This window comes from Alexandromys fortis, unplaced genomic scaffold, assembly GCF_014885135.2.
Source record: "Alexandromys fortis isolate MF-2015 unplaced genomic scaffold, M_Fortis_MF-2015_v1.1 scaffold_26, whole genome shotgun sequence".
Taxonomy (NCBI): Eukaryota; Metazoa; Chordata; class Mammalia; order Rodentia; family Cricetidae; genus Alexandromys; species Alexandromys fortis.
The window spans coordinates 4,967,023-4,990,580 of NW_026067894.1; the positions used below are offsets into that span (position 1 = coordinate 4,967,023).

General features: G+C 51.6%; 3 protein-coding genes across 4 annotated transcripts; all 3 read left to right on the forward strand.

Annotated features, from left to right (window-relative positions):
- Nucleotides 1-1,417: 1,417 nt before the first annotated feature.
- Nucleotides 1,418-4,997, forward strand: C1qa (complement C1q A chain). 2 transcript variants are annotated; one of them, XM_050155986.1, is made up of 3 exons: nt 1,418-1,578; nt 2,623-2,792; nt 4,221-4,997. In XM_050155986.1, the coding sequence occupies exons 2-3, from the start codon at nt 2,630-2,632 to the stop codon at nt 4,790-4,792; spliced, it is 735 nt and encodes a 244-aa protein (XP_050011943.1). In that variant the 5' UTR covers nt 1,418-1,578; nt 2,623-2,629; the 3' UTR covers nt 4,793-4,997. The 2 variants fall into 2 exon arrangements, with proteins under 2 accessions (XP_050011943.1, XP_050011934.1); XM_050155977.1 differs by having other exon boundaries at nt 1,433-1,578; nt 2,602-2,792.
- A 2,851-nt stretch (nt 4,998-7,848) lies between these two features.
- C1qc (complement C1q C chain) lies at nt 7,849-10,506 on the forward strand. Its single transcript, XM_050155908.1, has 3 exons — nt 7,849-8,003; nt 8,295-8,487; nt 9,716-10,506. The coding sequence occupies exons 2-3, from the start codon at nt 8,307-8,309 to the stop codon at nt 10,270-10,272; spliced, it is 738 nt and encodes a 245-aa protein (XP_050011865.1). The 5' UTR covers nt 7,849-8,003; nt 8,295-8,306; the 3' UTR covers nt 10,273-10,506.
- A 3,699-nt stretch (nt 10,507-14,205) lies between these two features.
- On the forward strand, nt 14,206-17,747 carry C1qb (complement C1q B chain). The gene is made up of 3 exons (XM_050156049.1): nt 14,206-14,373; nt 15,732-15,933; nt 17,008-17,747. The coding sequence occupies exons 2-3, from the start codon at nt 15,753-15,755 to the stop codon at nt 17,586-17,588; spliced, it is 762 nt and encodes a 253-aa protein (XP_050012006.1). The 5' UTR covers nt 14,206-14,373; nt 15,732-15,752; the 3' UTR covers nt 17,589-17,747.
- The last annotated feature ends 5,811 nt before the right edge of the window (nt 17,748-23,558 follow it).

Genomic DNA, 23,558 nt, shown 5'->3' on the forward strand with positions numbered 1-23,558 from the left:
TATTTTTTTTTAATTTATTTATTATGTATACAATGTTCTGTCTGCTTGTATGCCTGCAGGCCAGAAGAGGGCACCAGACCTCATTACAGATGGTTGTGAGCCACCATGTGGTTGCTGGGAATTGAACTCAGGACCTTGGGAAGAGCAGGCAATGCTCTTAACCACTGAGCCATTTCTCCAGCCCCAATCCGTTTTATTTCTAACACAGCAGTCTTACTAACTTTCCAGAACTCTTGTTATTTTGATGGAATTCCTTCCTTCCTTCTCTTTTCTCTGTGGATACAAACATGAGTTTTGGGCGCCTTCATTGAGCCAGTGAAGTTCTGCTGGTCTCGTCCTTCCTAGGCCACAAAAGCTGACATGTTCTAAGAAACTTCTGTTAGCTTTGCTTGCTTATTTATTTGGGCGTGTGTAGGAGTGCTTGTGTACCACGAGCGGAGGTCAGAAGCCAATCCAGGTCACCAACCTTGATGGCAAGTGTCTTTACCTGCTGAGACATCTCTCTGGCCCTTGTTTTGGTTTCTGTTGTTCCTTAATACAGGGCCTCACGTAGACCAGGCTAGCTTCAAACTCACCAAGGTGGCCTTGGGTTCCTGATCTTTCCTGTTTCTGCCTCCCCAGTGCTGGAATTACAGGCATGTGCCACTTTACTTGATGTAATGGTACATTAAACAACAGTAAGAAAACCCTGCAAATATGTATGCGAATATTGCATAAGCAAATATGTCCTTTTTAAAAAAAAAACATTGCTGGGATGAAACTTGGGGCCTTATACATGTCAGGTAAGTCTCCAAGCTGAAGAGCATGCCAGCCTTGTGGCCCTGTTGTTTTTGTTTTAAATATTGATTTAAAGGACTTGGGTAGCTGGGCAGCAGTGGCGCACACCTTTAATCCCAGCACTTGGGAGGCAGAGGCCAGCCTGGTCTACAGAGTGAGTTCCAGAGACAGCCAGGGCTACACAGAGAAACCCTGTTAAAAGAAAACAAAGGGAAAAAAGAAAGGAAAGAAGGAGGGAAGGAGGGAAGGGAGGGAGAGAGACAGAGAGGATGGAAGAAAGAGAAACTGAGAGTGAAGAGATGTGGCAACTTCCTAAAGACTGGCTGCTAGGAAGTGGTGAGCTTGAAACCCATTGCGTGCCTCTACCTCACAGTGGTCTGTCCTCTCTGCTCCCAGCAGCCTCTTTGTTCCTTCTCTGAATTTTACAAGCACTTGGCCATGAACTCTTGTGTCTTCCCTAATCAAGAAAAAAGTCCCCCAAGTTACTGATTCAAAGACAGATTCCCTCTGCCCTGATGTTCTTTGCTTCTCTGGATCCTAAAGCTCCACCCTGCTCTCCCAGAGCCCCCTCCTCGTAACTGGGGCTGGGATAGGAAGTCCTGTGTCCCAGTCTTGCTGAGGTTTGCTTAAAATTTCCATGCCTGGTGTCTGGCCCTGGGGAAGTTCAGGGGGCAGATTCCAAGAAGGGGAAGTGGGAAAGGATGTGAAACTCGGCGGCACCCTGGTGACACCCTCTGCTCATGGGTGTCCCACCACCAGCAAAGTACCAGAACATCCAGTTTGAGCCGACCACGGAGACAGGTGAGGCCAAGCCGTAGGGGGAGGGGGCTGGGAAAACAAGGTAGCTGGACCGGTCTGGATAACAAGGTAGCTGGACCGGTCTGGATAACTGAGGCAGAGAAGGAAGAACATTGCTGTTAGCTGGTTCTGTTAGAAGGATGTATAGGGTGGGGGGTACTGATTTAAAACCCAGACCTGACAGGTGGAGGGATCCTATCCTCCGGCCAAAGCTTGGGGGAAGGTGAGGTGAGAGAACTCAGACCCACAGTTCTAAGAGTTAATGGGTGCTGTCTCTCTTCCATCAAAAACCACAGAGAGCCAAGAGGCGGGTGGGGGAGCCAGAGTCCGGCAGCTGGACCAGCAGAGGGGTTTGCAGGGACAGTCAGTCCATGTATGGATGTAGAAAGGGGGCCGAGGCTGCCGGGGAGCCGGCAGATGTCTGTGAAAGCTTGTGAGTGTGCATAGCTTGCCATCTGGGCCGGAGATTGTAATTAAAACAGTGCTGACGCTTGGTAAATATTTGTTCAATGAGATCCATCATGTGTGGGAGTATGTGAGCCTGCATGTCCACAGAGCGGGGAGGTCTATGTGGGTATCAGATCAATGTGCTGAGCAGGTGCAGGGGTTTGGAGCTGGGGTGAGGATCGGGGTCAAGGTCAGGATCAAGACTAAGGTAAAGATCAGGGTAGGGACCAGGGTCAGAGTCAGGATCCGGACTAGAGCGAGGAGATAGGATTAAGGTTAGGGTTAAAGTCAAGGTCAGGATTAAAGCTAGAGCTAGCACCTATAGGCTTGGATTAGGATTTAGGGTAGGGACTGGGTATTAGGCTTAAGGTCAGAGCAAAGGTTGGGGTTATGGTTAGGGCTAGGGGCTAGGGTCAAGGTTATTATTAGGGCTAGGGTTAGGGACTTATGACTGATTACGGGTGCTGAGGACATGTGTAAATCATGGGAGGACACAAAGGCTCCAGACAGGGTCCCGGAACCTTGCCTGTGGGATTCACTGTGGGACAGATGTGTGATTCTGGTTGTCCTCCTGCCCAGGATTCCTGTGTGTCTCTACAGGGACGTCATGGAGGCCTCTCAGGGATGGCTGGTAGCCTGTGTGCTGGCCGTGACCCTGGTATCCACAGTGACCCAGGATGTCTGCCGAGCACCCAATGGGAAGGATGGGGCTGCAGGAAATCCTGGCCGTCCAGGGAGGCCGGGTCTCAAAGGAGAGAGAGGGGAACCAGGTAAGCATTCTCTCCTGGGCCCCATCCTGCCATCCTCAAAGGAACGGCCTAGGGATGGTCCTGAGAAGCAGTGGTGTGTCTGGGTTCCAGGAAGCCATCACAGTGTGTAGTTCTCCCGGGAACTGTGGGCCCAGCCGCCTCCCTGTGACCCTTCTAGCTCCTCCATGATCCTCCCATTTCCTCCTCTGCAGAATAAGCTACATGGAGGATGGATGCCAAAGGTCTAAATAACAGAGCCTAGAATCTGGAGTCAGAAGCCATTGCCTTGTTGGTTGACTTCAAACAAGTTACAGATCCTCTCCTCTGTAAAATGGAGGCAGAACCCTGCCTGGGGTTTAGGGAAGTCCACCCATAGCAATGAGCCCTGCCTGGCCTGTAAAAGAGACAAAAACGAAAATAAAAACCCAAAAGCAAGCAAACAAAAAATTAGGCTGGGTGGTGGTAGTGCACACTTTTTATTTATTTATTTATTTATTTATTTATTTATTTATTTATTTATTTATTATGTATACAATATTCTTTCTGTGTGTATGTCTGAAGGCCAGAAAAGGGCACCAGACCTCATTATAGATGGTTGTGAGCCACCATGTGGTTGCTGGGAATCGAACTCAGGACCTTTGGAGGAGCAGGCAATGCTCTTAACCGCTGAGCCATCTCTCCAGCCCTAGTGCACACTTTTAATCCCAGCACTCCGGAGGCAGAGGCAGATGAATCTCTGTGAGTTCAAAGTCAGTCTGGTCTACAAAGTGAGTCTCAGGACAGCCAGGGCTACACAGAGAAACTCTGTCTCAAACAAGCAAATAAACAAAAAAAGAAACCAAAAACCATGTAAGAAAAATCAGCCAATAACAACCGCCCTTCGCATTTCCTTCCAGCCCCCTACTCTGTCCCTACCCCCCTGACCATGCTACCCTGTCAGAACATGTCACCTTCAGGGGGACTGGAAGGGAGGGGGTTATGACCAGAGCCCAGAGCAGGAAGGAAAGTCCCCTGTCATCCTCAGCCTCTGGGTCTTCAGGAGGCTGAAAGGGACCCTCACCAACACTGACAATTTGACACACAAGCGCACACACACACACACACACACACACACACATCCTGCCCCGTCTAAGGTCCCAAATCCGAGAAAGGAGTTAGTGACCTGGAGACATGTGAGGTGACACAGCCATGGGCAGAACTCAGCTGAGCAGCCAGAGAGCCCCACATTTCCTAGAATTCGGGGTCTGTCACAGGACTGCCTTTGCTTCGCTCTGTTTCTGTGGCTGAAGCAGAGGCTCAGAGAGGTTGGGATGCTTGCCCAGCGCCACACAGCCAGTCAGACCAGTCTGACTTGGTCTCTTTAAAGCAAAGTCTTTTTCTGTGAGGACTGGCAGCTCTGGACTCCATACCCATGATGCCCTCATCCACCAATCTGCTCTTTCCGCACAGGAGCTCCTGGCATCCGGACGGGCATCCGAGGCCTTAAAGGAGACCAGGGGGAGGATGGACTCCCCGGAAAACCAGGCAACATGGGGTTCCCAGGGCCCACTGGGCCCCCGGGGAGCAGTGGCCCCGCAGGACCGAAGGGCGTCAAAGGCAACCCAGGCAATATCAGGGACCAGCCCAGGCCAGCTTTCTCAGCCATTCGGAAAAACCCACCGACAGTTGGCAATGCGGTTATCTTCGACCAGGTCATCACCAACGAGGAGGGCCCATACCAGAGCAACACGGGCCGCTTCATCTGTGCGGTGCCTGGTTTCTATTACTTCACCTTCCAAGTGACCTCCAAGTGGGATCTCTGTCTGTTTATCAAGTCCTCCTACCAGGGCCAAGCCAGGAGTTCCCTGGGTTTCTGTGATGCCAACAGCAAGGGGCTCTTCCAGGTGATCTCAGGGGGCACTGTGCTCCAGCTGCAGAGGGGGGACCAAGTGTGGATCGAGAAGGACGCAAAGGGTCGCATTTACCAAGGTCCTGAAGTCGACAGCATCTTCAGTGGGTTTCTCATTTTCCCCTCGGCCTGAGCTGGGGAGCCACCCCACATTCCTCCACTCCCTGTTAGGGGACCCTGCCCTGGACCCCTTCTCTCTGCTCAGGGAAGGAACTAGAGCCCGTGATTCAGCTGCCCGGGGGCAGGGCTGGCTTGGAGGACCCTGAGGACTGGTGCTTCTCTGCACACGGCCCAGGGGTTTCTTCAAGCATTTTCTGAAATAAATGACCCCATCTGTATCTGTGGCTTGAGGTGTAGTGGTTGTTCTGGGCACTGGGTAGGAAGGAGGCATAAAACCGGCCATTGCCAACTGCTTGTGAGACTCCAGTGTTAGCACTGTACACAAAGGTGGGCAGGGGGCAAGCGGGCAAGGGGATATCAGCCTGGCTCCAATCTAGATGTCACCCCCTGCTAGCTGCCAGATCACACGGAGTGGCCTCAGTTTCCAGATCTGCTAAATGATGCTGGTAATGGAAGCTCTGATGCAGGGTCGGGGGTGGTGCTGCTGTGGACGAGTGTGTGAAAACTGCAGGCAGGGCCTATTGCTGTTCTGTGTTGTTCCATCCTGCTAGCCAAGTGCCAAGGTGGGTGTTCTTACCGTGTGTCCAAGATGATGGCACTGAGGCTGGAGCAGGGGCCATCAAGCCTCAGGCCATCACCTCAGGGGAGGAGCTGGGCTGATGTCGGGCTGGCTGACCAACCCCCTCCCAGTCTTCCCAGCTATGCTGGATCAATCCCACCAGGGCTTCTGCAGCCCAGCTCAGAGAGGGCAAACGAGGGGCTCAGGGACACCCAGCAGTCTCCCAGAGCTGGGTTTCCTGAGGAGTTTCCAAGCAGACTATCCTGACAGCTTTGCAGCCTGGAGGGGGAGGGGGAGCGGATGAGGAAGCTGCATGTTCAAGTGTATTCCCACAATCATGGTCTCATACACAATCGCACACGGAGCCTTACACACACAGTTTCACAGCAATCACACGCTGCCCTCAAGACTTACACTGTCCCACATTCCTGGGCTGAGACTCACCCACTCCTCACCAAAACGTGAACCCATAGACTTCCTCCTAGCACACTAGGTATACCTTAGAGGTACACACTAGTTACTTCTCCAAGCACACACGCGTGCATGTGCACTTGCACGTGCACACACACGTTATTTCTCCAAATACACATACACATATGCACGTGCACACACTCCTGCACACCTGTGATAGATGTGCATGTTCGCACATGCACAGCAATAAGAAAGCCTGTGTTTCCTCCCACACTAACCCCTACCCCGTGTGCTCACACTTCAGAGTCAGGGATGATGATCCCTCCTGTTCATTGGCTGGTGCCCCTGGTCTCAGAGCTATCCCCAACACATCCTGCATGTCCCTTTCGGCATGCAAACCATGTCCCGTTTGCATGCAGGGACATGCAAACTAGCCTCTGAGGACGGAAAGAAGTGGTACACTCCAGGGAGAGTGGGCCCTCTCAGCTCCAGGCCACCACATGACCCTCAGAGCTCCTTGACTTTTCCTCCATCCACTCTGTCCCTAGCTCTCCCTGACCCCTAAATGCACACCTCCACAAGCTGGGAAAGACATTGGCTTTGGGGACCCCATGTGCTGGCTTCACAAAGACATGGGATGCAAACAGTTGTGGGCACTGGGGCTCCGTGAAAGGAAGCAGGAGTCAAACCACCTTGCTGGAAAATGGAGGATCTAAACCAGGCTGTCTGGCCCCAAAGTGGAGGGCTCCCTTCACTTTGTGGGGTCCTGAAAGGAAGGGCAATGTATGAACCAGTAGGGAGGAGTGTTGAACCCCTCCTGAGCCTGCATTCCAGCCTGTCTCATCCTGTCACCTGCAAATCTCAGTTCCTCTGAGACTGGAAGCTGTGCCAGGCAGAAAGGGGGGCGGGGCAGAGAGGGCTGAGCACAGACCGAGATTGCCACCTGCTGGATGAGATAAACATGGCCCAGAGGCAACCAAGACAGAAAAGAGGAGATTCCATTAAGGCATTCCCACAATGCAGAACATACTATGTTCCCCCAGCCCTGGGATGCCAGTGGGTTCTCACCCTGGCCTCATGGCATATCCTGGGCTATACGGGGAGGAATCTTCAGAATGACTGGAAAAACAAGACCCCTAGAACCACTTAGCTAGGCAGCCTGGACTGCTAGCGTGGGCCAGGGTGTAGCACATGCATGGTGCCCTACAAGGAACCCTACCCAAGCCCAGGTAATAAAAGGGGCAAGGCTGGGATGCTCTGCCACCCCAAACTTCCTTTTATCCTAAAAGTCCCACTTGAGGAAAGAGACAAGGGGACTTCTGGCCTGACCACCACAAGCCCTACGACCAGAGCCAAGGTGGGGGCCAGGATGATGGGGCTGGGGATGCGCATCAAGGTGGTGGGAGATCAGGAAAGAGACAGCTGGTGCCAGTCATGCCCAGGCTCCCCACACCCAATGGGGAAATGGGCCTGTAGAGCAGCGATGTGTCTACAGATCAGGGCGTCACCAGCAAGGAAAAGCTGAGGCTCCGGCTCTCTAGCCAGACCAGCCGATGCACTGAGGCAAAGCAAGCTCACCCTGGTGTTCTTCCCCGAGCCTGACAATGGAATGGGTGTGTGGATCTTTCTAGAACAAGCCCGCCACTTGACAGCTGCATGTGAGGCTTGTTTTGGGGGACTTGATGAGCACAGGGGTCACCCTGACAACCATCCAGTGTGTGACTTAGGGCAGGCCTCAGTCTCCTCTTCTGGAAGAGGGACTATAACTTCCCCTCAGGGAGATGGAAGGACATGGGGACTCAGGCATGGCTAATGCCGTAGAGGGGCTACAAATTCAATGGCCACCCTGCCCCTGGGGGCAGCTGTGCCCTGGGCTCAGGTCTATGCACGTACACATGCAACACACATACACTTGCACACACACACACACACACACACACACACACACACACACGCACATGCACCCTCATGTTCCCAGGATGAGGGGACAGCAGATACTTCCCCATTTCATCACACATGACCTATGGCCAGGGAAGGAAGGGGCGGACAGAGGTGTCACTGTGGTCAGCCTGGCTCAGAACCTAAAAGAAAGTGTCAAGTCAGGAGAAATTGCTGGAAAGAGGATGTGGGATTAGGGTGGTGTGGGGGGAGGGGCACCAGAGCCTACCCAGGGCAGTTCTTTGTCCATTCTGTCCTCCTGCCTGGGAGAAAAGCACATCTCTTTGATTAGGCCTGAAGTCCCCTACACCCTCAGGTGAGATTGGGACCCTGCCCTGGTGGGAGTGAGATGCAGCCCCCCACCCCCCACCCACATCCATCTCCCTTCCTAAACCATAGGACAAGGACTAGCTCTGTTTGCTGAGCCCAGTCCTGGGCCTTGGAAGAGACCCGACTATCCCCATCTATCCATAATCCACCAAACCCTCATCTGTGGATGGATGTGGGCTCCCCAGGGTGAAGGGCTTTGGAAGGGGGGAAGGGCAGTGAGGGGGGAAAAAGGGCAAGTAGGGAGCTCAGTACCACCCCTCCCTACCCCACCCTGCAGCCCCTCCTCAGGATGGATGTAGGACCCAGCTGCCAGCCCCAACATGGACTCTACCTGTTGCTGCTTCTGCTGGCTCTGCCACTCAGGAGCCAGGCCAGCACCAGCTGCTATGGAATCCCAGGGATACCAGGCCTGCCGGGGACTCCTGGGAAGGATGGGCATGATGGACTCCAGGGGCCGAAGGGTGAGCCAGGTGAGTCTGTGGGCCTCTCTTTCGGCAAGGCTGGTTCCTGCGTCCTCAGAGTCCAGGCTTCAGCCTCCAGCTGACTCTGGTGACCTTGTAGCTTGTTGACCTCATTAAGTGAGTTAAGGAGAACCCCTGTCCCTATGAGCAGGCAACAGCCTACTAACTATGCAGGTGGACACCTAGGAAAGGTGCCCCACCCTGGTCGTTCTGGGTGTACTAACTGCAGGGTCAAAGCCACACCCACCACCTCCTGTGCCAGCTTGCACAGGTATCTTAACCACGCAGTGCCTCCGTTTCCACATCTGCGACACAGGCGCTGTAGTCCCTGCTCCTCAGGGTGTCACAGCTTTGAATAAGTTTGCATATGTGGCAAAATTAAGCACCTGGCAGGTTTGATGGTCTCTATCAATCAAGAAGCAAGGGAGGGGCAGGTGGCCAGAACGTCACCCAGAATGTTCCAATGGGTGTCCTGGTGTGAGGGAAGGGCCGTGGAAAGGAGTGGACAGCTAGGCTTAGGGAGGAGGGGAGCGCAGGTATGGTGATCCCTCCTCCGAGTGAACGTGCTTCTCTGGGGGATCAGTGGCATGCGGGCACGGGCACGAGGGAGGCTGGGTGGGACTGAACAGAACTCACAAGGACAGAGGAATGTGGCCCTCTTTCCTCTGAGCCGCAGAATGGAATCTTGCGACTCTGGAAGGAATTACTCACTTCAGGGGAGCCCATGAGGCCCCCCCCAGGGCTGCACTTTAGAAAACCCTGCTCATAGGCTGGCCAGGGACAGTTCTGTGATCCCTGTGGTACCAGGCTCAGCTCTGGTGTTCTCTGAGCACGGTGCACGTTCACCTCCCAGAGCAGATGACCGTCTCAGCCATGCTTTACAAATGGGGAAACCGAGGCCCAAATCCTTTAGATGCATGATTTGCTTCTACTTTGCAAATGTCAAAACTGGGGTCCAGAGAGATCAAGCAACTGACTCAAAGTCACACAGTGGCTCTTGTTCCACTGTCCTTCACTGCCTCTAGGGCCCCTCTCCCTCCACCACAGATTTGGAAAGTGAGACAGGGATGGACCAAAGGCAGGACTAAAGGAGACACACACACACACACACACATACACACCCTGCCCCCTTTCTCTAGCCAGAGCCATCTGGGAAATATAGGCTAGAGGTCACTGCCAAACCCACTTGGGGTCCCCTTTCCTGCCCCCTATCCTCTCCTGTCTGCTCTCTTTCCAGGGATCCCAGCCATCCCCGGGGCACGAGGACCCAAGGGTCAGAAGGGCGAGCCTGGCTTGCCTGGCCATCGTGGGAAAAATGGCCCCATGGGGACCTTCGGGTTGCCAGGGGATCCAGGCCCCATGGGACCTCGTGGGGAGCCAGGTGAGGAGGGCCGATACAAGCAGAAGCACCAGTCGGTGTTCACCGTTACCCGGCAGACCTCCCAGTACCCAGCGGCCAACAGCCTGGTCAAGTTCAACTCTGTCATCACCAACCCCCAGGGGGACTATGACACCAGCACAGGGAAGTTCACCTGCAAAGTGCCAGGCCTCTACTACTTTGTCTACCACGCGTCACTGACGGCCAACCTGTGCGTGCAGCTGTTACACAACCATGCCAAGGTGACCAGCTTCTGCGACCACATGGTCAATAGCAAGCAGGTCACCTCGGGAGGAGTTCTGCTGCGGCAGCAGAGGGGCGATGAGGTATGGCTGGAAGTCAACGACTACAACGGCATGGTGGGCACTGAGGGCTCGGACAGCGTCTTCTCGGGCTTCCTGCTCTTTCCCGACTAGAGTGGCAGGCGGGCTCCAGCCCCCAGCCCCCCACCTCACTTCCTCGGCTTCCTCCATCCTCACTCAGACCCTTCCACACTGCTGACCTCTTCCTCCGGGAGGTCTGCCTGGGTCCTGACCCAGCTTCTTCAGGAACCACCTACTGATACCATTCCTGTGGCAGTTTGCCAACACCTTGAGACTGCTTGTTTGTTTTCAGGTGGGGAGATACATAAATAAAAAGGTCACTAAATATGTGTGGCCCGGATTTCTCACTGGAAGGCCTTGAACTTGGGTTGTACAATTTGGCATCTGTGAGTTCGTGCTGAGTGAAGGGATGATTTGGGGTGAAGTAATGAATGCTGAAGTAGGCAGATTAACGACTAAAAAAACGAACAAATGAATGAGCCCATAGAAACCCATAGTAGCTAGAGTGCAAGTTCTTCTCAGTGCCTAATATTCCCACTCCCGCTTTGAGATGAACACGGACACATGGATAGCAGAGAGGAGCACACCCTGACGGCTGGCACACAGATTCTAGGAGCCCCAGGAAGCTCTCTAAAACATCGCTGCCCTTAAGCTGCCACGTTTGATCTATAAAATTTCTGATGTCAGGGGCTGGCCACCGCAGTCTTCAGAGGACCAGGGAGGCCCCTGGGGGGTACCTGAGTTCAGAAAATGCAAAGTGCAATCGTCAGGCTAGAGGAGATGGCTCAGTGGCTAAGAGCGCTTGCTATCTGTGCAGAGGGCAAGAGTTTGGCTGCCAGCATTCCCATCAGGCAGCTCACAACTGCTTGGGACTCCAAAGGGTCTGATGTCCTCTTAAGCACTCCACGGGCACCTGTATTCAATAATGTACCTAACCCCCCGACACACACACCACTTAAAATAACTCACAACGAGCAACTGTCTGGGGCAGAAAGGTATGAGGGAGCCCCCCCCCCCCCCCCCCCCGAGAAGCAGTCCCAGTCAGCTGGGCTCTCAGCCTGACACAGGAGGCTCACGAGGACGCAGCTTAGCCTGCATCCTTGGCACCAATCAACAATAAAATAAGTCATCCTCAACCCAGGCGAATGATTGTTCCGTGTCCAGTTTGGCCCTTTCGTCCTGCAAGGGGTCACGTCACACACCCATGCCTCCACCTTGGCTGTCCCTTCACTCTATGGAAGCTATCCATACACCTTCAGGCAATGTCCTTCAACCAAGATCACCTCCTCCATGAGGCCTGCCCTGACTTCCCCACGAGTCCCTACAGCGCTTTTCATTGGACTTCAAATTCAGGACTCTTTAGAGCCCAGTTTCCCAAGACTGGTAGTATATAATACCAGCCTAAAGACATTTAAAACGAAACTAGATTCTTGTTTGAAGGCAGCAGTAGGTGGGCTGCAGGTAAATCTGGTACACATGGTCCCATGGCCCCCAGAACAGCCCTTGTCACCTGTCCACAGTTCAGTGTTCCCCACAGAACTGTAAGCAGCCCTCTGTAGGAATCCTGTGACGCCCACCTGGCATGCAGTAGAAGTTCATGAAATGGATAAAATGCCACAGAGGGAAATAAAGATGCATGCATATGCACATGCAAGGGAACAGACACATGCGCTCGCACGCGCGCGCGCGCTCTCACACACACATGCATGCATGCATGCATGCATGCACGCACGCACACAGAGCAGAAGGCCAGGCTGAGGAAACCGTTTGGCTCACAGCATCTGGGCACTCGGCAGGGCCAGCCAGGGTCACTGGCCACAGCATCCGCAGCTGTCCCTCCATCAACCACTTAGCAGTTCACCCAGCGATGCCCCGTGTGATAAATCTTTCTTCTCATTTTTCTTTGGTTTAAAAACAAAAATCAATGCTGTGCTTTTGTCAGCCGTAGAGTGAGAGCCAGTGCCTGTACTTGGGAAACGAACAACAAGGTTTGTTGTCCCCCACTCCTTCTCCTCCATAATTGTTCCCTGGTCCTTGCTACATCAAGATGAGCAGACCTTAGAATACGCCAACCTGTTGGCCATGTGGAGCAGGTGGGTTCTGAGGGATGGGACAAGGCAGGAAGTAGAAAGAGGCCCTTATTTCAGGGGACTTCTTTGGGCAACTGGGGTTTCTCTCATTTTTCTCCACACTTCCTCTATCAGGAAGTGGAGGAAGAGACACTACCTCTCACTCAGGCACCAAGCCTCAGGGATCCTCCGCTCCTGAGCCCCAGGTATAGACCCTGCCTGCTCCAAGCTTGGCTCCTCTAAATACAGATAATACTGTGTCTGAGGGCACTTTGGCCCTGGACTTTTAAGGTTCCTGCCTTGTCTCACCAACAGCTCCAGGAGATGGGCAGGCTTCCCCATCTCCGATGAAGAGCTGAGGGAACCCCAGTCCGTAACGGGCTTAAGGCCCCATGATTGGAGAGTTGGAGTTCAAACTTGAGATGGCTGTCACAAATCCCCCACCACATCTGTTTCCTGTTCTTCACCCTGCTGCTTCTCCAGGTTCAAGTTCAGGCTGAACTTTTTCTACTGGTACTTCCTCAGGCACCAGTGACTCAGTGTAGGTGGCCATGAGACCCTCAGGAGGACCTGAGGCTGAGTGTCCTGGTGCACACCTGTAACCCCAGTATGCAGGAGACAGAGACACAGGAGTCTGAGGCTAACCTAGGCTACACAGTAAGACCTTCTCTGAGAACTATATAGATAACAAGGGTCTCCCGAACACGCAGCCCTCAGCTCTCTCTTCTCTTGTGAACCTGGCTGAGCCTAGAGATCTGGTTTCATTGAATTTACCTCCTCTTTCCCTCTTCTCCCTGTAGTTAAGGCCTCGTTTCCATCCACAGGTAACACCCCAAGCAGAATACTAATCCCTCTACGAGCTTCCAGGGGAGCCCAGCGCCTGCACACGCTGGGTATCCACCCTGGAGCAGTGTGATCCCTGGCCATAGATGGGCCACAGCAGCACAACTAGACCCTGGCCCCAGAGCTCTCTGGCTTCAAGTCCTGCCCTGAGAGATGGGTTCTGAGAAGCTCTGATTTTTCAGTGGCATTTACCACAGAAACACTCAGTGTCCAATCCCAGCTATAGAAAAGGACTCATTGTTCCTACTTGGGGTCCTCTCCCCAGGTTATAGCTCACAGTAACTGTAGCTGTAGCGCAAAAGACCTGTTGATCCTGCCTCTGAGCCTCAGTTTCCCTGGCTGTAACAGGAGGAACAGGGTGGTCACGGTGACCTCCAAGCTCCTCTGCAGTTCTTTCTTGATGTCCTCTGTAGATCCCCATGCAACAGTCCCCTGCCTGTGGCTATTATTGTCAAGGGCTCCGAGCCCCTGTTGGGAGTGGAAGGAGGGGAATGAATAAGTAATGAATACATTTAAAATTCATTATTAGATTATTTTCTGAAGACAGAGAAGAGGGTAGAGGTGGAGAGCGGGAGGCAGAGAAAGAGATAAGGCCAGAAAGGGAACGCCGAGGACATGAAGGGACATTCACAATTCATGGGTTGGGTGCACTAGCTTGCTCTGTCTCTTCTCCAATCCTGCTTCTCTGTCTTCCTGGAGGCTTGTGTGAGCCAGAATATATATAGCCATGGCTCCATCACATAGTGGGGAAAACTGGGGCTCCCCCTGGCTTCCCTGTATTGAGAGAATTTAGCTGGCAAGTGGCGGAGCTGCGCAAGGGATCAGGGTCTCTGGCTGTGAAGCCCGGGGAACAGGCATTAGATGAGCATCCACGGAGGACCACTAGTCCCCACGGAAGTCATGTGCTCACAAAGCTCTGGCAAGCCAGCAGCCTGCTGGGGACAGTCCCCAAGGACAGGCTATCCTCTCACCCCCCCACCCGCCCGGGTGCTGAGTTGACGAAACCCGTGCTGGCCACAGCCACCCTTTCCAGTAATTCCCTCCCCAGGAGCAGAAACAGGACCTGAAACTGCCTGAGAGTAGCAGGATGGGGGGACAGAAGGGTGAGAAAGTGGGGGGTCAGTCTGTGGGGCCTTGGGAGGGGACACCAAGGGAAGGCCCTTCCAGCTTCTAGGGACCCATACTTCCGCTTTCTGTAGACAGCGCCAGGCTCTGGGCTCTGAGAACCCACGGCTGTCTGACCTGGAGTATCTATCACAGGACATCAGGACTCCGTATACAGGTGAGCACGCCAGGGCAGGGCAGAGGGAGGTGGATTAACTTGCCAACAAAAGGCCTCACTTCCAGCTGTGAACACCTGAACAAAAAAAAACACTGAATAAAAAAAAAAAAAAAAAAAATAAAAAAAAAAAAAAAAATAAAAAAAAAAAATAATTATAATAAGATAAGAAAAAAAAAAAAAAAAACAACAATAAAAATAAAAAAAAATAAAAAAGAAAAAAAAAAAAAGAATATAAAAGAAAAAACAAAAAAATAAAAAAGACAAAAACCTAAAAAAACCAAAAAAAAAAAATAAAAAAAAAAATAAAAAAAAAAAAAAAAATAAAAAAAAAAAAAAAAGAAAAAAAAAAAAGAAATAAGAAAAAAAAAAAAAAAATAAAAAAAAAGATACATTTCTGGAACCTTCCTGCTCCAGTCCCTTCTGAGCCTTCAGATCTCAGCAAAGCTTTACAGTCCCCTGTGGAGAAGACAGGAGATTAGCCCCCTCTAACCCAGCCCACCCTCCTCCCTCAGGGCACCAAGGTCTATCTTCCAGAACATCCATCCGTCCGTGTCCATCTTGGTTTATCTTTGTACTTGTTGAGTGTTTCCTTAGTAACAAAGGACTTTGGGGGCAGAGGCCATCTCTGCTTTGTCGTCATGGGACCCTCAAGGTCTGGTGTATGAAAGGCAATCTGTAAACATGGATGCATGCGTGGACACATACGTGAAGGTGTGGGTGCATGGATGCATAAGTGAATGCATGGGTGGATGATGGAATGAATGGATGGATGATTAGATGGATGGACAGATGGGCAGACAAATGCATGGCTGGATGATGGACAATTGGATGCATACATGCATGCATGCATACGTGGATGCATGAGTGCGTGGATGAACAAATGAAGAAGTGGGCAGGTGAATGACTGAATGGCAAATAAATGAATGAGGAGACAGGTGATAAATGAATGAATGAATGAACAGATTGTTGGAGATAGGTATGACTGCAGATAGATGACTGGAGAGATCAGTAGACGATAGATGAATAGGTGGGTGGATGGAGACTAGATGAGTGATTGGAGAGATGGATTGATGGGTAATTGGAGGGGTGGGTGGATTGACAGAAACAAGGTTATTGGATGAATGGATTGATGATGGATAAATGAATGGTCAGAGACATGGGTGGATGGACAGGCGGATTGCTGGATGAACAGATGAAGAGGTGGATGGATGGTTGTTTGAAATGATGGAGAAATAGTTGGAAAGATGGGGAGAAGGACGAATGGGTAGATGTATGGGTAGATGCATACATGAAGGGATGGGTTAATGAATGATAGAAGCTACCGTGGCAGTAACTTTCCACATGGTCTCACCCTGTAGGAGGCCCCCGAGGCTGAACCGATGAAGACGTGGTGGCACAAGGTCTCAACACCACTGTTACTGCTGCTCCTGGGTTTACTCCATATCTCCTGGGCCCAAAGCAGCTGCAATGGGCCCCCAGCCATCCCTGGCATCCCCGGCATCCCTGGGGTTCCTGGCTCTGATGGTCAGCCTGGCACTTTGGGGATAAAAGGGGAAAAAGGTACTGTATACTTTGGGAACACACTAACGTTGCTGGCCATGGCCCCATCTTCTACCTCCTGAGTCACCTTAGAGATTGCAAGAGAATCTGAGACTCCAGTTCCTTTCCAGGAAGGGCTTCTGTTTGCCCTTTTGCAGACAGAGGAATTGTGTGGGAAGGCAGCCCAGGCAGTAGTAAGGTTCAGACCAAACAATGGCTCCTCCTCCATGCTAGGACAACACCAGCAGTGCCTCAGTCCTGCACTCGCCCTGACCCCGGGGTAAGCAGCTGCCCTCATCTGTAAGTCAGGGCAGATGTGGGCTGCAGAGGCTCCTTGCTATGAAACTTCCTCTGTAAATGCAGCTTCATTTAATCCATGAGCCATGAGACCCCCTCTGTGGCAGCCCTCTTCTCTCAGAAGCCAAATACATCCTCACAGTTCCTCAAAAGACAACCATTCCTATTTCACAGATGAGGAAGTTGAGCTTCAGAGACTGTGTCTCATTGTGTCTAGGTGACGCAGCTGAAGATGGCAGGCATTGCATGGGACACATCTGTGTCTCTAGAGCGTATACTTAAAGCACTGGGCTGATTTTCTATTGGAACATTCCTTCTGTCTTGTGGTGGTGGGACCATGGCTGCGTAAAGTGATGATGTGAGAGAAATTCTACCATCCACAACTAGGTGTAGGCAGAGGCGTTCTGTGATCGATTAAGGATGTCTGCCATGGGCTAAGAAAGAGAAAAGATAGCATGTGTGCTGTGAATTCATTGCCCCTGCTTTAGGCTTAAGCTTGGCAAGGGTGTGTTTACTAAGGACAAGAATAGGGCTCACATCTTCTCCATGGAGGTGCCACTCACTCAACCCCTGGGCATCAGTTTCCCGTGACTGTCAAACACAACCGGGAGTTAAAGCTCTGGAGTAGAGGAAGACTAGGAGGCTCTCTCTGGCAATCCCAATATTTTATAGTTAGTAAGTGAAACCCAGAGAAGTGCAAGGAACCACCCAAGGTCCTGGCCCAATCTCTTCCTTTTTTTTTTTTTTTTTCCACAGTGACTTCTAGTTTCCTCTTTTCTCTTGATTCTGTTTCTCCAGGGTTTCCTGGACTGGCTGGAGACCATGGTGAATTTGGAGAGAAAGGGGAGCCAGGGATCCCTGGGATTCCAGGCAAAGTTGGTCCCAAGGGCCCTGCTGGCCCTAAAGGTGTTCCAGGCCCCCCCGGACCCGTTGGTCCCAAAGGTGACTCGGGAGACTACAAGGCTACCCAGAAAGTAGCCTTCTCTGCTCTGAGGACCATCAACACCCCCCTGCGACGGGACCAGGCCATCCGCTTTGACAAGGTGATCACCAACGTGAATGAAAATTTTGAGCCACGCAACGGCAAGTTCACCTGCAAAGTGCCTGGCCTCTACTATTTCACCTACCACGCCAGTTCCCGAGGGAACCTGTGCGTGAACCTCGTGCGTGGCCGGGATCGGGATCACATGCAGAAGGTCCTCACCTTCTGTGACTATGCCCAGAACACCTTTCAGGTTTCCACAGGCGGTGTGGTCTTGAAGCTGGAGCAAGATGAGATTGTTCACCTGCAGGCCACAGACAAGAACTCCCTGCTGGGCGTGGAGGGAACCAACAGTATCTTCACTGGCTTTCTGCTTTTCCCTGACATGGATACATGATCACAGGGTCAAACCATACCTATTCATGACCATCTCCTGCCTCCCTACCAACAATCTTCCCTGTACCCCTGACGTCACCCCTGGCCTACCCGAAGCACAGGCCAGAGCCCTGTAAATGTTACAGAATGAATGGGTAAATAAACCTTCAAGACCAAAGGACAGCGGCCTAATTTGAGTCTTAATCCCAGGACCTGGCTCATAGGAGGGCTGAGGAGTACTAGCCAAAGAATGAAGGGATGAATTTTCACAGGCTAGGGAGGTGACTCCGTCAGTGAGGTCCTTACCTTACAGGCGTGAGGGCCTGAGTTCAGTCACTAGCACCCACATAAAAGTGCTGAGCACGGCAGCAGACACTTGTATTCCCAGAACTGGGAAAGCAGAGACAGGGGGATGAATCTCTGGGGCTTGCCAGCCAGTCAGTCTAGGAAATTGGTGGGCTCCAGTTTCAGTGAGAGAGCCTATTTCAAATGAGAAATCACTCCAAAGGGTGTCCTTGGGTTTGCACGCGCTCGCTCACACAAAACGCACACACACACATGTACACACGAGCATACACATTTACAAGAATCTCCAGTTAGCCAGAGATGAACGGGAGGCTCCATTGTGGTCCTCTCTGAACCAGCACACGGTGGGAAGCAGCACCGGGATATCTGAGCCCCGCCAGTGTCTCTGGCACCCCTTAATGGTCTTGGTACTGTCACTCCACAGTCTGCCAGTCAGAGACCAAAGGGTCCCCATCCCACTCTCTGCCTTACATGCCCCCTCTTAGTGTCTTTCCAGCCTAGTGGACGCTCACTCGTTCATTAAAACCAATGCCCCACCTCTGCTCCAAACCTTCAGGAGCTCTCCAGTGTCTGCTGGAAAGAGTTCCAGCCCGGGAGCCTGGGCATCTTATGGTCGAGTTGCATCTTCCCTCTGAGGCACACCTACAGTGCGGTTCCTCCTCCCAGAAGCCTTCCACTCTGATCATCTAGCCGACCTGTAGGCCTGTTAAGTTACCCAGGCTGGCCTCGAACTCTGTCACCCAGGAAATCCTCCTGCTTCAGCCACCCCAGTCGCTGGGGTTACAAACTGGGCCACTGAGCCCATGTGACACAGGGCTGGGCAAGTCAGGATGGTCCCTCACCACTCTAGGGTCTTCACGCAAGCTGCACAGTGGGGGACCCCATCAGGAATGGGACCCATGAGACAGAGCAGTTGAGCGACCTGCCTGGTGTCACGGTTTAGTAAGAGAAGCAGGCTCAAACCATGCCATTCCACACTTTCCTGCGGCAGGAAGAACCCACCTTGAGAAGCGGTGTTGAGCAGTGAAGGCTTTGGAGTCAGACAGACACAAGTTCAGGTCTTGCGTGGGCTTCTTAGCAGCTGTCAACAAACAAGTGGCTGCCCCAGGTGTCCCTCTCCCAACTCCTTACAGAGAGTGGAACAACAGCATCCTTGAATCCTCTGGTGAATTAATTTCCTAGATGTAATCTCTCTTGTCAGGAGAGGGATGTCCTAGGCTTTTCTAAACGAGTTTTCTTTGTTTTTAATTACATGTATGTGTGTCTGTGTTTGTGTCCAAGTGTGGGCATGCACATATACTTGGTAGTTGTCTGTAGAGGCCAGGGACATCAGATCCCTGTAGAGCCTGAGGGGGAAGAGGTGAAAGAGAAGCAAGGCTCCTGAGAAGTGTGCCTGCCAATCAGCAGGTGAGGCGGGGCTGGGACCCTATGAAAAGCTAGAATACCTTAAATCCCTTCCACCTTGCCGACAGGATTGGGTGGGTGGGGCTACCAGGAGGGGCTTAACAGGTAAGCCTATGGCTGGGCTCTTACTCTTGTGGTCTCGACCCTTCAGGAATCGGACTGTGTGTAGCTGGCATGCTCCTGTGTCAGCCAGCTCAGACCTGACCTGTGAGAGGGGCTGGGAAGGGAAGGGCTGGAATAACCCCTGATTTGGGGAAGAGGTGTGACCTGATTACAGGTCTAATGACTGGCTGGAGCTACAGATGCTTGTGAGCCAACTGCTGTGGGTACTGGGGACAGACCTGGGATGCATTGCAAGGTTAGTGCCCGCTCTGAACCCAGAAGTTCTCAACCTGTGGGCCACAGCCCTTTGGGGTTCAAATGACCCTTTCACAGGGGTTGCCTAAGACCATCGAAAAATACAGATATTTGCATTATGATTCAAAACAGTAGCAAAATTACAGTTATGAAGTAGCAATGAAAATAATTTTATGGTTGGGGGTCACCACAACATGAGGAACTGTATTAAGGCATTCGGAAGTCAGAAGATGAATCGGATCCACTATGACTGTACTTATAGATGGTTGTGAGCCTCCACATGGGTACTGGGAACTGAAGCTGGGTCCTCTGGAAAAGCAGCCAGTGCTCTTAACTACTGAACCATCTCTCCAGCCCAAGACGTTTTATTTTTAAAATGATTTGCCTGTGTATGGGAATGTGGACTGTAAATTTGGGTGCCCATGGAGCCCAGAGAAGGTTGTCAGATCCCTGGATTTAGTGATAGCTGTGAGCCGCTAGCTTGGGTGCTGAGGACCAAATTTAGGTCACTTGCAAGAGCGATGTGTGCTTTTAACCGCTGAGCCATTTCTCCAGCTACTTCCTTTGTATTTTCTAAGACAGGATCTCCCCCTACAGCCCAGGCCAGCCTCGGACTCACATCTCACTGAAGCTCAGTCTGCAGGTGTCGCCATGGCCTGGGAAAGCTTCTGCAGAAAGCTACTGGCTTCCAGGCTGGACATCCAGGCCAGCTTTAGTCTGGTGGCCACCAGGGGGAAGTAGACACCAGGAGAAGGATGGCTTGCCCAGGACTGATGCCAGGTGGCAGTTTCCCCCTCCCTTTTTTCTCCTCCCAATCTCAGGGTGGGCTGTAATCTTCTAGGTTGGGGGGGTCCCAGTCAGCTTTGAAGATCCAGGTCCCCTAAATTAGGGTCCCCAAATGTGGTCCCATCAGCCTTACCTTCAAGGAGGATATCTTAGGAACCAAGAATCTCTGCCCCCACCTGGTGCCAGCTGAAGCAGGAACTCAAAGGAGGGAACATAACCCACTTTCACAGACCACCCATGGGTGGGTAGGGTCAGGAGGCTGAGAACACCACCCACCATAGAAACTCGTGGCAGAATCCAGTGGCAGAGCATAGGCCCAACATGGTAAGAGCTGTTTCCTTCCCCAGTGTACACAAACAACGAGAAGGTCCTGGAGAGCCAGTACTCCAGACAAAGGGATGCCTAACCTTTTTTTTTTTTAATCCCCAGCACCTTGGGTAACTGCGATGTATCAATGTCAACTAGACACAACCTAGAGTCTCCTGGAGAGGGAGTCCTGATAAGGGATTGTCTACACTGGATTAACCTAAGAGCATTTCTGTGGGCGATCGATTATCTTATATGGAAACAGCAGCCTACGGTGGGCGGCATCATTCCCTAGGCAGGCATCCCTGAAGTGCTGAAGACTGGAGAAATCAGCTGAGCAGAAGTGAGCGAGTGAGCGAGCGAGCATGCATGCATTCCTTCTCTCTGTTCTCGACTTTGGGTGTGAATAGCCACTTCAGGCACCTGTTCCTGTGGCGTCTTAGCTATGGTGGGCTGTAATCTGGAAGCATGAGCTGAAATAAACATCTCTCCTAAACTGCTTTTTGTCAAGGTGGGTTATTGGTTGGTTTTGATGTTTTTTCTTTATTATCTCGTGTGTGGGTGTTTTGCCTGTTTGTACAGATGTGCACCACACTCATGCTGTGCACCAGAGGCCAAATAGTGGGATGAATTCTCTGGAACAGAAGTTATGGATAGTTGTGAACCACCGTGTGGAAGCTGAGAAACAAATGCTCTTAGCTGTGTAGCATAGGCACATGGGGCGGGGGCGTGCATGCCTGGAGTTCCAGTGCTTGAGAGGTGGAAGTAAGAGAATTAGGCATGCTAAACTATCCTCAGCTTCACAGCAAGTTAGGGGCCAGCCTGGGACTTATAAGACCCCGTTTCCGAAGAAGAGAAAGGAAGAAAAAACAAATAAGTACTTGTTTGGGGAGCCACAGACTGTTGCAAGTACTCAACCTTGTTTTTGTAGGATGGAACTGAGCCTGCATAATATACAGTCACCCTCTGGACCCACAAGTTCTGCACTCGTGACTCATCAATGGTGATGGAAAACACACGGGAAAAGCCGCATCTGGCCTGAACACGTGGGAACGCCGTCGTTGCTCACCAAACAGGGGCATAGCTGCTTTCACTGCGTTTACAATGTGTTTGGTCTGACAAATCTAGAGACGAGGACGCGCACTATGCAGACACGGTGCCCCTCTCTGTAAGGGACCTGAGCATCTGTGGATTCTGGGCTCCCTGAGAGAGTTCTGGAACTCTCTGGAAGCTCCGGAAGACTGAGGGATGAGTATACATACACAATTGATGATTAAGTTCAGATATGTTTGTATGTCTATATGTGTATGATGTATGTGAATGTGTGTATGAGTGTTTGTACATGTGTGAGAGCACATGTGTGTGCAGGTGTGTATGCATGTGTATGGAGATCAGAGACTGTTGTCCAGTCACCTTTTCTTGGTCGCTTCTCCACCTTATATATTAAAACAGGGTCTCGTTGAACCAGGAGCTTGCCAGTTTATCTAGTCTAGCTTGTCAACCTTTCTATAGAGATCACTTGTCTCTGACTCTGGAATGCTGAGATTAGAGATGGGCCATTTTTAATTTAATATAATTTAACTTTTTAAGACAGATCTCTCTGTATAACACTGACTGACCTGTAATTTTCTCTGTAGATTAGGCATGCCTCAGATTTAAAGAGTTCTGCCTGCCTCTGCCTCCCAAGTGCTTGGATTAAAGGTGTGTACCACCATGCCTAACCCCAGATGTACTAATTACATGGGTGCTGGAGATTTGAACCCAGATCCTCCAACTTGTGCAAGCACCTTACCCACTGAGCCATCTTCCCATTTAAAAAAAAACTCAAATTATTGGACTTACAGGCATGTTCCACCCCACCCAGCTTCCAAAACATCTTTATGAAATTTGAGTTTTACATTATTTTCCTTTTGATCTGTTTTTACCTACCTAAAATTGTGACGAACATTCTCAGGTGTGAGACTATGGTGGGGTCTGGCACCATGTAGAACTCAGTGTCCTGCTGTGGACACAGAAATGGCTCCAACCTTGGAGGAGAAGCTGAGGAATTCAAACCCAGAACAATCTGACTCCAAAGCAAAGGACACAGGGCAAGGGCTCTGGTGGCAACGTGTCTGAGTTCTGATGCTTGACACAGTGGCCTCTCTTCTGTGTGTCCTCACTGCTCTGGTCTCCTGCGACAACTCAGGACCAGGTGCCCTGCCCACTCCCCACCCAGCACACACCCTCCTTTCCCAGAAAGCTACAAGCTGAGTTTATTTTTGCACATAGCCAGAAGGCATCCTCATAGCCGACCCTGTTGGCCAGATGCTGGAGAAAAAGAGGTGTTTGTTCAAGAAACCCAGCAAGGCCCACCCAGGGAGGGACACCCACAGCGAGGGGTCCTGGCAGAGTGGTAAACCCTTCAAAAGAGACGTCAAAATCCCCTTGTTCTAGGCTGGTTTTGCACCTGACTTAACTGTGTAACCTCAGGCAAGTTGCTAACCCTCTCTGAACTACAGAAGAAGGAGGTAGGCTTGCACGTGGAACTTATGGAAGAAACAGGCTCTAAGGCTCACTGGAAGTTGGCTGAGTAGAAGCTGGGGGGCCCAGGCTCTCTGTGATACCATGTGGAGAGGGCACAGAGTTTTCCCTCCTTTATGGAGACTGCTCCCCTGTGCAGTTACCAGTGCAGACCAAGGGGCGGGGCGCGGGCAACAGAGCAAGTCAGGAGCCAAGCTTTCACAGCCCAGAGAACCAGGGAAGGCCACATCCATCAAATGAAAGAATGGACGTGCAGGTGAATTATTTACCTAACTTATTGATTCATTGTGCTTACCTCAAGTACAGGGCC

Coding starts and splice junctions, on each gene's coding strand:
- C1qa (XM_050155986.1), top strand. CDS start 2,630: ATGGAGGCCTCTCAGGGATGGCTGGTAGCCTGTGTGCTGGCCGTGACC. Junction 2,793..4,220: donor AGGAGAGAGAGGGGAACCAG/GTAAGCATTCTC, acceptor CTTTCCGCACAG/GAGCTCCTGGCATCCGGACG.
- C1qc (XM_050155908.1), top strand. CDS start 8,307: ATGGATGTAGGACCCAGCTGCCAGCCCCAACATGGACTCTACCTGTTG. Junction 8,488..9,715: donor GGGGCCGAAGGGTGAGCCAG/GTGAGTCTGTGG, acceptor CTCTCTTTCCAG/GGATCCCAGCCATCCCCGGG.
- C1qb (XM_050156049.1), top strand. CDS start 15,753: ATGAAGACGTGGTGGCACAAGGTCTCAACACCACTGTTACTGCTGCTC. Junction 15,934..17,007: donor GGGGATAAAAGGGGAAAAAG/GTACTGTATACT, acceptor CTGTTTCTCCAG/GGTTTCCTGGACTGGCTGGA.